The sequence below is a fragment of the Parasteatoda tepidariorum genome, chromosome 5 (genome assembly GCF_982258835.1).
Source record: "Parasteatoda tepidariorum strain Cologne lab strain chromosome 5, Ptep-v5.0, whole genome shotgun sequence".
NCBI lineage: Eukaryota > Metazoa > Arthropoda > Arachnida > Araneae > Theridiidae > Parasteatoda > Parasteatoda tepidariorum.
Genome location: NC_141759.1, coordinates 74718410 through 74732854, shown reverse-complemented (window position 1 = coordinate 74732854; position 14445 = coordinate 74718410). Strand labels below are relative to the sequence as shown.

General features: G+C 24.8%; 1 protein-coding gene across 4 annotated transcripts in view; it reads left to right on the top strand.

Moving 5' to 3' along the window:
• LOC107448841 (centrosomal protein of 104 kDa) overlaps positions 1-14445 on the top strand; it is a 78117-nt gene that overhangs the window by 41297 nt on the left and 22375 nt on the right. For 3 of the 4 annotated variants that reach the window (XM_087164236.1, XM_087164235.1, XM_087164234.1), the window contains 5 exons: positions 6952-6977; positions 7328-7437; positions 12308-12463; positions 12544-12571; positions 14332-14434. In XM_087164236.1, the coding sequence (XP_087020362.1) occupies positions 6952-6977; positions 7328-7437; positions 12308-12463; positions 12544-12571; positions 14332-14434 (423 nt within the window). The remainder of the gene's footprint in view (positions 1-6951; positions 6978-7327; positions 7438-12307; positions 12464-12543; positions 12572-14331; positions 14435-14445) is intronic. The other variant, XM_087164233.1, reaches the window with a different exon arrangement.

Genomic DNA, 14445 nt, shown 5'->3' with positions numbered 1-14445 from the left:
ATCACACAATAAAGTAAAATAAAAGAGAATTCTGATCCTTAGGAACAGATATTAAATAGTCTCATGATCGAATGAAGGAGCATAATTACCTTTTAAACAAATATTTTTTTTTTTTACATTTAAAACTAAATTGCTTATTTTTAAATAAAATAATTAATACTCAAATTGTTTAAAAGATGATATGACAAGGAAGTTTTTTATTTTATTCAGTCATCTATTTATATATATTTTTTTTCATTTTTTTTACTTTATTAAATTAAATGCACATGTTTAAAATAAAAACAAAGCTGTCAAAATTTCATATATAGCTTCGATTTGCAATTTCAAGAAATTGTTTCGACTTTGACTTTAAAATTTAAAAGCCTTATTAATTAAAAAATTGAGAAGCCTTATTAACTTTAAACACATAATAACAACAAAAATCAAGGAGTTAAAAATAGGAACAAATATGATCAATAAACAATAAAATCAAAAGCTAACTAAATAAGTTAATTTAGTGCACGAAATATAATAATACAAGTTAAACATATTTCATATTTAAGGGAAACATGGAAAATTTGGTCATGCAGGAGTTTTAAACAATTTTTTTCTTGTGTTCAAACATTTGTTTAGCTGATGATCATTTGATTTCAATGCTCTATTAAACAAAATCTATGTTGTTTCTGTCTATTAGCAGTAAGTAAAATTTAAATAAAATTAAATTTTTTTTCTCAATTTCATCCAGAACTGACCAAATGAAGAGTTTTGGCAGACAGGCCAGTTGAAGAGGGAATTGAATAGTGGCCCGCCATTTAAATAAATAAACAAAAAAATTCACAATGTATATATAAAAAACTGAGCAAAACTTTCACGTTTTCTCTAACCACAACCAAAATTGATATAATAAAAACATTTGCTTACCTCCAACGTGAAAGATTTATGTCTTCTTAATATCCTACGAAAATTTGATATAAAAATTCCAATTCACGGATTCTCTTACGATTAATTTGAAAAATAACAAAATAAAATCAACTACAAAAATTAAGTAAATTAAACAATTAGGCTAGTTGAAACATTTAGGACGATTCAATGAAAAAAAAAAGCTTTTGCAATAAATTAGAAAAAAATATCTACATTTTCTAAGAAAGAAAATTTAGAATTGAAGGAGTCCCAATTTAACAGGCACTATGGAAATCTCAAGACAGAGTGACCCAAAGGAATTCTAATAAGACCCTACCCCTATTTACAGCCCTAGAAACTTTTTCTTCCTAGAAATTTATGAGCTGAAATTAGACAAAAGGGTGTTTCTGTGGATATCTGATATTTCCGAAGTTAGGAAAAAAGAGCCCCAAGGCAATATAAAGAAGCTAAAAACATTTTCTCATAGTGTAAAGTGAGAAGGCTATTTGTCTCTGTCTGTGGGTGGTAGCTATGAAGGTGGGGATATTTTCATTAGTGGAAAGAGCGTTTTATTGCTGTTTTAGTTAGAAAAGTGAAGAGTAACAATTATTTTATATTTGTAAACACTTCAATTAGATTTTGAAAAGTATCCGACAATGTAAGTTGGGGCCCTCTTAAGTTATAAATAATAAATGAGTTGGAATTAAAAAAAAAAAAAATTAATGCAATGAGATTTTAGACTTTTCGGGGGCCCCATTCGAACTCGGGGCCCTGGGCCAGGGCCCACTGGGCCCATCCTTAAAAACGGCTCTGGTCTTGGGGGAATTATTTACCACATTGTTTAACATTTCAAAATTGGGAGTATATAAGTAATAAATGAGTAAATTTAGTAATTTAAAAAATTATCTTGTCAAAATAATTCCTAAAAATATTTAACAATTTTGGTTTTTGGTTTGTTTTTTTTTTAGGTGAAAGACATTTGAAACAATTCTTAAGATATTTTTTTAACAACTTTTACAAAATATAAGTTTTTTTTTTTTTTTTTTTTTTTTTTTTTTTTTTTTTTTTTTTTTTTAGTTCTATCTGTAAACTGAAGTATAAATGTTTTTATGTGTTTATCTGTTATTTGTTACAGATCATTTTTTCATATGTGTTTTCAACAATGTTTATGTTTAGTTTCATAATCAATGTTAAAATCCAAATATTTAGCTTTTGACAAGAGTAATAAACTTAACACTTAAAAAGTTACTGTGTTATTATGATTAGCTTATGTTTCATCTTTTAATATTTTAAATAACCAAAAACAATGTTCACCAACCAACAACAAAGTTCAATTTTCTTCTAATCAACAACTAGGACTGGGCGATATTAGAAATTATATATCGTGATATATCGTCAGTTTTGCATCGCGATATAGCGATGTATCGCAATATAGTATTTTTGAATTTCATTTACTTTAAGGCACAGAAAGTCAGATTTCTATCAAGACTTCATACGCATATTGATTTAAATCAATTTATAAATTTGAAAATATATATGTTTTGCTAAAGAAAGATATTAAATAAATTGACTAAGATGTACAAATCTGACTTAAAATATTTATTGAAAAAATGTGTGTAGATACAGAATGAAATATTTGCACTTCTTTATCGTTTATAAGGTATAAGCAGTCTTAATTTAAGTTAACCCCTAAAACACCCTTAATGAAAAAAAATATTGTTATTAAACAAAAGCTGATTTTAAAATTTCAAAATGTATTTTAATTAAAATAAAATTTAGATTGACTAAAAGCCGAAGTTTAAAATTAAAAATGTTCGAATTTTAAACTAAAAAGTAAACATAAGATTTGTAATAATTTCTTAAAATTTTCGTTCTCTGAAAGATTTCTCAGTTTAAAAATAAAAAGGGAATTTTATAAAGATATCTAGCTGAAATTATTGAAAGAAAATTTAAAAAATTAAAAATAAAGTTTGTTAAGAAATTCATTATACACTTAAAACAAAGTGTTAAAAATATTTTTTTTTTTTTAAAAAAAGAAACTTTTTTTAACAAATCAATATTTGCTTGTACTATTATGCGTAAATAATTACAGAATTATTAAGTTCGATCGTAATGTTCAAATTCTTAATGAAGAAGTAAACACAAGTTTTGTTATATTTTCTAAAAATGATCACGCAAATAACAAAAGATTTCTTAGTTTAAAAATAAAAAAATAAATAAAAGTGAAATTTATCAATATATTTACCTAACAGCATAGGGACAAAATTTAAAAAATAAGTTCGTTAAAAATTATTTGTATGCTTAAAACAAAGAGCTAAATAAATTTTAGAAAAAAAATGCTTCTTAAACACTATTTTTATTATTATTTCATATAAATAATTAAATTAAATTAAATAATGACCGAATTATGAACGAAAAACAAAGTAAGGCAAAGTTTCTTAATTAAATTCTTAAAAATAAAAACAAAAGAATTGTGATATTCGGTAATATATTTAGCTAATTAACTAATAATATAAAACGAAAATTAAAAAAAATAATGATTTTACTCTCTAATAAAACGAAGTAGTAATTGATAAAAAAAAAAAAGAAATGAATAAAATTCGCAAACTTTTCAAATTCTTTTGAACAAATAAAGTTTATTGACTTATGTCCAAAAAATAAGTTTTGTTTTAACTTTATTTCTAAAAATAACTCAAGATTTATAAATTTAAAATCAGTAATAGAAGCCCATTAAATTATTAGAAGTTTTATCCGAAAGGTTTTTAATAAATTAAAAGAAAGTAAAAAAATAACCGAACAAATTTATTTACTTTGTAATTTAATTTCTTATGGATGCCTTAAATTAGATTTCCGATAATTTTCACATTTAAAAATATAAAAAAAGTTTTGTCAGAAAATAAATAAAAAACTTACCTAATTAATGAAGAAACTTTTCTTTATAAATTCTTTTCAATAATAGATTGCGTTCAGAACAAGGTTACGACGGCGATCACGAAGTTAATCCCATTGAAAATAATCTACAAGAAACGATTTCAAATCGCGAAGGTGCGAAAACGAACATGTGATATAACGATATAAGGTCTCAAAAGTGATTCTGATTCTACCGCTCATCAGTCAAGGCCGTCTCAACCTTAGAGGAGATATTAGGGTAGAGAGAGCTAGTCTATTGTTTGGGCTCTGAAAACTTGTTCCAAGATGGGGGTTTCCATTTTGGCGGAAAATTCATAGCTGGCGGTCGCATCGTACAGGAATATTTTCAAGAGTACTAAGGATTTTTTCTCTCTTTTATTTTATTTTGAATGCTTTCCCAATTTTATTCGTGATTGTAAAAGATAAGCTTTCAAATAAAAATACATTATAGTATGCGTGCTACATTTAATTATTTACTTTTAATTTCTTAATCATAAAAAGCTAATAACATATTATTTAAGTATGACTTTGCGAGACAATGAAATAAAAATAATGATTTTTTGAATCGAACATACATTTAAAAGCATTTAAAATATAAAGAACTAATTGCAAATGATTATAGGTATTAATTATTTTTGTCAAAGCGTCATAAGAGTTAAATAAAAAAAATAACTAGTTCCTTCAATAGAATTTAAAGAACAGCAAGATAATAATTGGATAACAATATTTTATTTTAAATAGTTAAAAAAATACATTATCATTCTGTTTTATATTACATTACGGCTTGAACTAAGAAATATATTTTCATTGTCAATCTTTGTTTAAAGAAAATCATCTTATCCATTTGATACAACAATCTGGCGTGATATGCAAAATATTTTCTAAGTCATTACTTTATAATCTGTAAATTTTAATAAGGAAAAAGAAATAAAATAAAATTTGCAAAGTTAGGAAATACATTTAATTTTTAAAAATACATCATGTCTTTTTTATTTTACATTCTGACATGAATTATAAAATGTGTTATCAGCGATAATAATTTATTTCAACCAATGCATACAATTAAAATTTTAGTGAGTTAACATAACATGATGAAAGTATTTAAATTAAAATACCAAATTTTTGTCTTGTTATTTGTCCCTTTATCTTATTTTTAAAAAAAAGTATTGCGAAATTCCATATAAGAACATACTGTCTACCAGTTGTTTGAAACATTGATAGCTCTCGACAGCTACTTGTAATTTTATATTAAAAAAATTAATTGATATTCAAAAAAAGAATGATTCCCTTTTTATTTCTCGAAATCAAAATTAAATACATATAATGATAATAATAAATAGCCACACCTTTTATAATCCTATAACAATTATTTAATAATAGGACCTATTATTAATAATAGAACCTATAATAACCTAGTTAATATTTTCTTCAATAATAAATGTACAGTAATAAATATAAAGCTTCCTAAGTAAATATGAATATCCAAACAATTTTTTCTATATAATAAAATAATAAGAAATATATTCTTCGGCTTATAAATTTTATTTAATAACGGAATTTCTAAAAGATAATTTTAGTTTTGATCCAAAAAATTATTTTTTGCATGAAATGTATTAAATATATAATTAAATCATTTAAAATATATAATTAAATTCGCTTGAAATTATTACAAAAAATTATTTTAATGCATCAATAAAAGTTACAGAGCGAAAATTAAAGCGATCTGTTTGCAAACATTGGCGTGAAAGAAATGCGCCAAATCCGATGCACGCGCTTTATCAGAAAAGGAGTAAAAATATCAGAATATTTGTATCAATATGAAATTTAATTGTAATGAAAATGCCTATCAATGTTAACTACATTATAATCTATTAATTTAAATAAAAATATAAAAAAATAATTGCTATTTTGCTAGTTAAAAACCAATTAAATTCATTCCATAACTTGACGTGCTAACATATAAACAGAAAATAAATGTTTATAATTGAATATAAAAGAATAAAAATCTCTCTTGTGAAATGTAAAAGTTCCTCCTTTAATGAATTTTTCGTTGCATCCAAATGCACAGCAGTATACCACCATTTTTTTTAAATTTTATAGTTAAAAACACAGCTCATCAATTCACCTCCATAGGAAAAGAATGGGGAGAGGGTTTACTGGAGGGAAAGTCGTCCAGGAATCACGTGACGATGTTCTTTGCAACGAGGGATGGGGGACTGGTTCTCTCTACCTAAATTACTCCTCTAAGGTCTCAACATAACGAAACAATATCGTCTTCCACAGCGCGAGTTGGCATCGGAACGTAAGAGAAAGTCCTTGCGTGTATCGCTATATCGTTATATCGTCTTCTTCACTCGACGGCTTAAATCAGATTTCTGATGCATCGCTTGGAATGAAAGTTGCTGTATCGGTTTGCGATATAGGCGTTAAATCGATATGTCGCGATATATCGATTTATAGCCCAGTCCTATTAACAACATTAAGAAATACATACGATTCATCTGTTAGCCCATTCCAATATTAAACTAAAGCAATCAAAACCAGTCTTACGATTTTTGTTTGTTAGCTCTTTGAAGCAGTATTATAAAGAGGCACATCTGCAAAATCTTTATTACATGATTCAACCTAATAAAATATCCTCTTTTATATCCTGCATGGTAGTTTCTAAAGCTCAAACTGAAAATTGCTTGATTTAATTATTTTTTAAATCAATCTCATAATAATAACATAAAATAAATTTAAAATTAAAATTTTTTAAAAATATTAAATGCTTTTGGGAAACCAAATTAATTGTGTTAGACAGAATTTTGAAACTTGCTAAATTTGACCTTTTTTTTTTTCAATGGAAATTATGCAAGCTTTAAACAGTATTATCTTAGAAAGTTACTTGGAAATTTACTAAATCATTTTGCTTTAAAATTTTTACCATGGAAATTACTTTAGAAGAACTTCTGCATTATTATAGAAAACTAATGAAGAATTTCTCAATAATAATAGAAGAACTTTATTCTATTTGACTTGATATACTTATAATTTAATTTAATTTGTTTGGCCAATAAAATAAAAAGGAATAATTCGGACTGAATTCTAAAATTTATACTTGAAATATATTTTTTTTGTAGTTTAAATTGTTTAGTGATTATGTTTGACTTTTACTTACAGGCAGATGAACATGGTATCACTAACAGGTATTCCATTTCATCAATAAATATTATACTTTAAAATTAGGCACCTGTACTATCCCATTTAAATTTGTTAAATGTTTTTTTTTTACTAATATATATTATACTTTAAAATTATGCACCTGTATTATCCCATTTAAATTTGTTAAATGTTTTTTTTTTTTTTTTTTTTTTTTTTTTTTTTTTTTTTTAACTTTGCTCAATATTTTTAAATAAATAGTACCAAAGGCAAATCACCTATTTACCCATAAAAAATTTTATTTGTGATTATTATACTAATATGGCATTTACACTTTATTTAAAAAAAGTCTTTAAAATCTTATGAATAAATGTCAAATTTTACTTTAAATTTCCAGGGCACAGAATATCACACAATATGAAGAGCTGCCCTTTAACATGTATGTGGATGTGGAAATTGCACAACTCATCAGAGCTCTTGACAAGAAGAAACAAAAATCCATTTCAGGTAAAATGAACAATTAAATTGTATGATTTTACTTAAATCTGAATAATGTTTACAAATAATTTATGCATAATTAATTTTCAATTTTAATGAAATTGTTTACATGATTAAACAATTGAATTATTTTTTTTTGTTACATTTCAAATCTTTACTAAAAATTTTTAATTAAAACATTAGTTTTAAAATCTGAAATCCTCTAGAAAATGCCATTTTTGTGATAAAAAGCAGTCTTTATAATGTATTCAAAATATTGTAGGAAAATCAGTTCATGAGGACATTTTTTTAAACCAAAATTGATGTTTTGTTATATATATATATCTAAAAATACTGCAATGAACATAGTATAGTAGGCATCTGATTATCTGGACTAATGTGGTGGAAATGTAAGCTAGATAACAAAATAACCAGATAGGATTAAATTCCACTTGCTTATATAATTAAAATATGTGTTTCACACTTTAATATAAATGATTATAGCAAATAAATTAAAACGCAAAAATATTCAAGGTGTATTATTAATAAACTACATAAATGTGAAAAGTTATAACTAGAAATAGTCAAAATGTATAGATGACTACTATAGCATTCCTCAATTTTACTCTCTGCACCTATTGCGTTGAGTTTTACAAACAGCTTGTTCCTATATTGTCGATTTTTTTTAACCAGACCATATAAACCAGACTTACTATATGCTGTTTTTTTTTTTTTAAATGAGCATACAGTAAGTCTGGTTTAATGAGCTGTTTTTACACATGATTTAACTTTTTTCTTAGAACTCTTTCTTAAATTAATGCCTATAACCGGAAATATTCTGACAAAAAAAATTTCGAAGATAAATCATACATATTGTCTTAAAAATTATAAAAATAGAAGCTATATTGAAAATTTTTTCTCAATGCATTCATTCTCATTTTTTTTTGCCCCCATTCTTTACAAATTGTTATAAATATAGTACAGTACAAAACCCGTTATCCGGAAATCAGAAAACCGAAGAACCGGAACGAAATTCAATGAATTTTCCTGCCATTTTTGGAAGAAAAATCTTTTTTTCCTCATAAGATTTTAGTATTTTTTTTTCTTTTTTAAAAAATGTTTACCTTACCATCATTTTGGAAATAATCATTAGTGTATTACTTCATCCTTTTTTCTTCTTTTTTAGATTATTTTCAAATATATTTTACTTGGGTTTAACAATAAAAACGGCTTTTTGTAGCGTTTCAGAAAACCGGAAAAATCAGTTATCTGGAATAGCGATGGTCCCGATCATTACGGATAATCGGTTCCCTACTGTACTACATTTTATTTTATTTGTTTATTTATTTGTTCTTGTTTGAAATTCTATTGTTGAGTTTAAAATCAGTGTATTTTAAATTTGTACATAAAAGTTAGTGATAATATAAAAAGCAACTACAAAATTGAGAAACTTTATTTTTTTTCAGTGTGCAAAATAAAAAGCAGACCAACTTGAATATCTTTTAATCCAATGATTGCATCTTCATGTTCTAGGGCTTAATCTAGAAGGTTCGAGAGGGTGACCTTAAATATGTTAATTAATTAGATGATGTAAGTTACGAAATCAGACACAAAAACGTACTTTCTCTGAATGAAACATACCCTTCTTTCGACGGATTTGGATTTCTAACCCCTAAAATGTAGGGGCTAGCCACAATCTTGAAATTATGATTGTAATAGTTTGGTCAGGAGAACAGTCTAAAATTTGGAAACTTTTTAAGTGAATTAAAAAATTTTTGCACACAATTATAACATTTGTTTTTCCAAAGGTAATTCCTAGCAAATATTTATTATTTTTTATTATTTTATTTAATATTAGACACATAATTTTTGATTTATAAGGTATATAATTTTTTACATCATTTTAAAGAATTTTATTTTAAGTGGCAAAATGCGAAGTTTGAGCAAAATCGGTTGAATAGTTCCTCAGAAATCAAATTTTAAGTATCTGACTTTTTTGAAATTTAATTTCTCAGGAGCAATTCCTCCGATTTTGCACAAATTTTGCATTTCACCATCTAACAATTCATTCTTAAAAATGATATAATTTTATTTTTTGGGTATTTCACTATATCTCGAGAAATGTTTAAGTGAATTGAGAAATTTTTACACACAATTATAAAATTCATTTATCCAAATATAGTTCCATACAAAAAATAAACTATGGTAAATATTTATTATTTTTTATTATTTTATTTAAGAATGGTCGAAAAAGTTTGAATTGTGAGATATAAAATTTTTTCACATTGTTTTAAGGAATGTAACTTTAGACAGCAAAATTTGAACAAAATCTGTCAAATAGTTCCTGAAAAATCAAATTTACAAAGCGAAAAAAAAAGACCCAGATATTTTAAATTTGATTTCACAGGAACTATTAGATCAATTTTGCCAAATTTTGTATTTTGCTGTATAAATTTACATTCTTTAAAATTATACAAAAAATTGTATACCTAGCAATTCAAAATTTTTTCAACCATACTAAAATAAAATAGCAAAAAATAATGAATATTTACTGAGTTTATTTTTTGCATGAAATTATCTTCGGACCAATGAATTTTATAACTGTGCGTAAATTATTTTAATTTAGCTAAAAAGTTTTAGAGTTACAGCGAGATACTTAAAAAGTAAAATTAACATTACAGGCTCCAAACTTTGGAGGCTTTGGCTAAATCCAAAGAAAAAGAAGGTATGTTTATTCAGAGAAAGTGCGTTTTTGTGTATGATTTGGTATCTTAAAATATTGTCTGCACTAAATAATTAGCATATTTGAGGTTACCCCTTTGAATCATTAAGATGGAGTCTTAGAATGTGAAGATTCAATCATTAGATCAAGAGTTATTCGATATGGTGTGTTTTTTTGGCACACTATACAAGTAGTATTGATTATTCCAATGTTGTGAAAAATTTGTTTCTTTAACAAATTAGTAATGTTATAACACTTTAATAACTTAGCTGTATGTTTTGTTAACATATTACGGAACTTCAAGTTCTAATAAATGTTTATTTTCTTTAAAAAATATTTTTAGTTTAAATGCAATTTCTTTTCATTATTATCATACTCTTTCCAAAAATATCTTGCTATTAACTTAGTTTTTCTTATTTATGCTAGAAAAATTAAGTTTTTTAAATATGTGAATTTGTTTTAGATGATAGATTTGTGTATGCAAAGAAACTCAAATATGCTCAAAACCAATTGCTGAAAGTAACAATGTTCATAAATAAAACAAATTTCAGTTTTACATTTTCACATTATTTTATAAATTATAATTCTTCTTTATATCACAATTCTGCTGTTATTTTTTATTCAATTTTTCAATTCATTGCACATTAACAAGTTTTATTTGCATGGAACTGCTATTTATAATGTATGTAAAGCTAGTGCACCATAATCATAATTTTACATAGCTTTCAATTTAATAATCTGATTATTACATTTTCAGTTGCAAATTGTATCACTTGAGGGATCATTAATAAGCAGTAGTTTATTATATGGCTTTAGTAGTTTGGTTTCTCTAAATAAAATTGCAACACTTCTCTGTGAAGCAGGGTTCTAATTTTAAAAATATTATGTGCCTAAAATATCCACTACAACAGTTGTGAGTTCTACTGTATTGTATTTATGTGATTTGAATATCTTAATCTATTAATCTAGAATTAATTACTGTAATTATTATAAAAGTCTGTTCCTAAAATTATAAAACTGAAGGCTAAAAAATTTTTTTAGAGAAAAAGTGAATTATGATTATTAATTATGTTATTTATCAGAAATTAGATACATTTTTTATTATGCAATTGTTTTGTTGATTTATAAGTATTTTTATGAAGAATGATAAAATTCTAGAAAAATAAAAATTAAATGATTTCTTTCCTTATTCAATCAATTTTAAAAATATAGTATTTTGTTCATAAATTTATTATTAATCTTTCACTATTAGCAGCTAATTATAATTTATTTTATTCCATAAAATTTTTTTCTAGTATTTAATTATAAAACCTATTTAATCTATTTGTTAAAATGTTAATTGGTTGAGTTTTGTTGTATGATTATTTCTTAAATCGAGGGTGAAAAAAATTTAAACATTCAAAATAATTTCTAAAAAAATCATATAGATTGTTTTTTAATGTACTAAAACATTTTACTGTTTTTATTGTGCGACTATAAAACTTTTAAAGTGCTATTTCTTATATGTAATTAATTCATTATTGATCGAGTTCTGCTGTATAATTGTTGGTTAAGTCTGTGTTGTAAAAAATGAAACAAATATCAAACCTAAGCAAGTTTTTACTTAAAAAACGTTAATATGGTTTTTGATTATGAATTATACTTATGGTTTTGAAATATTTTATTACTTCAAAGTATAACATAGCAATTCATAGTTTTATTTTTGAAAATTTAGAAAAAATTATTGTAAATTTCACAAAAATATTAACTTAAAGTGAACAATTAGTTTCTAAGATTTCTTTGTCTTATTATGTAAAGAATTTGCTAGTCTATGTATATTTGTACTTGTGTAATTCTTGTTATTTTTTTTAAAGTTAAAAACTGGATACCTTATATTAAACTGCTATAAATGTGAAACACATTTGAAGTGTTGTAATGCACTTTTTAATGCAGCAATGTGTTTTATATTCACTTTTTTTCCCACATCAGTTAAATTGTACTTCTTGCTTAATCAAATTTTATGTAACTTACACTTTTTAACTTTTAACTTAAATATTTGCACTCAATTTTTTGAAACTAGTTTATTTCCTAAAATTTTTTACTCAATTCAGAAAATAAAAATTTAAAATTGTTGAATAAAAATTATTCAATTTCAAGTCTTAATTTCTGTTAATTCCTTTCCTGTCTTAAATATTATAGATTGGGGAAAAACTAGGAAAACTAGATATTGAGAAAGAAAATGCTATAGAAAAGGAAGATTTTGATCTGGCTCATGTTAAAAAAGAAGAAATTGAAAAAATTAGGCTTGACACATATAAAAGGCTTAATATTTCTCATTTAATGGAAATTGATGGGGTATGTACATTTAAAGTTTTTCCAATTTGCATTTATATGGATGTTATCATATCAAAATTTAAAATTATTATTTTTTTTAGAAAGTTATTAAAGAAAATGATGAAGACGGTGAGTTAAAATTAAGTTATTTAAATTGTTCTAAAACCTCTGTTTAATGATTCTTTTGTATTCTTTTTTATCAACCGCGACCATTTTTTTTTATCTATTTTTAATCCCTTATTCGATTTTGCTTACATATTGGCATTCTCTAATATTGTTACTATTTATTTTTGTTGTAATTTTGTAAATAATATTGTTAGTTGTGATCCTATAGTATTACTATACAATATTGTTACTATTCATTTTTGTTGTAATTTTGTAAATAATTATGTAACCTTCGAATAAAAAACTGCTATGACGAATAAGGCTTAAAAGACATAATGTCTTACTGATTCCTTATGTAATGCACTTACTTCCTTAAAAAAATTATCAGGCGTATTTAATATCTGAAAATAGGTATACCTACTTATATATGTGATGCAATTTTTTCTCATATTTTATTTTTAGTATTCAAAGTATTAACATAATTTCATCAAGTATATTTAGTATATTAATATTTGTAATTTTTTTTAAAAAGTTGTTATAAAAGTTTTAAAAACTTTCAAATATATTAATTATCTTAAAATTTGATATTTGATTACTCGATTTAATAGAACGCATTTCATTGAATAAAATTAAACAAAAAATATTAAATAGTTGCCTAATAAATTAAAAAGAAGATTTTTATGTAATTTTCCATTAGTTAACACTTGCATAATTCTCTATTAATATAAAAATGAATAATTTTTGCCATAGATTTCCTATTCTGTCTGTTGAGGGTGCTTTATTGCGGAAGTTTTGCATAGACTTGCTGAAAATGTAATGCCTATTGTACGAAAATAAACAAATATTTTATATATTTATGTATAATAATTTAATATAAATATAAATGAACTATAAATTTAAATTAAATGCAAATTAAAATAAATATAAAGAAATACTGTAAATTATGACATTTTCTACATTTTTCTTCTTTTTATGCAATATTTAATGAAATGACAGATAACAATACTTTAGATACTTTTTAAGATACTTTTTTAGCTAATGTAATGGATTTTGAATCATGGGGACTGAGGGGATTGTTTGTTTGCTTTACAGTGAGGTGACCCAGTTCTAATACAAGCGGCGGCTGGTTGATAGAAATTTTGCTCCCAGTTTGCACAGCGCTGAGGTAAAATATCTTCAGTGGTAGACAGATCATGGGTTAAAAATCCTCTTGCAATCTTGCTAACCATGAGAGGTTTTTGTGGTTTCTCTCTCTATGTCACTCAAATGTGGGTTAGTTCTATCAAAAAGTCCACATTTTCCCCAATGCTTGATCTAGGAATTCCCTTGTTTTCTGGGTTAGGTTCAAAATTACAGGGTATGGAGTTGAAGATTGATAGTCGTAAACTCAGAATTGGGTCGGCTATTGAATGACGGATATAAAGTAAAATGTAGTGGCTTTAATTAACAAAATGATAAAAAATATTTCAATACAATTATTCCTGGCATTGTGAATAAAGAATTGGTATTCGTTTATAGTTAAGCATGGGAAGCAGTGTAAGTAGAAATTTCAATGGCATCCTTCAATTGACATAATAATAAGTATAATTACTTATTAAGCATGTTCAAATTACTGAAAATTAAACTATTCTTTTGTATAATCTCATAACAAGCCATGACTTGTTGCAAAGCAACAGTTAGCTTTTAATACTTGCTTCCATTTCTTTACAAATGGCTGGTAAAAAAAATGTCGAATCTTTTGGTGTTGTGAAAGATTAATTAATCTTTGTTTTATTAATTTTTAGGTAACATTCCTAAATTCTCATCTAACCCTCCTGCAGAAATGCTGAAACCAATGGTTGGAAACTATGTTAGTCCAGAAGAAAACATTGTGCCTGCTTTAAAAAAGTATGTGAAAT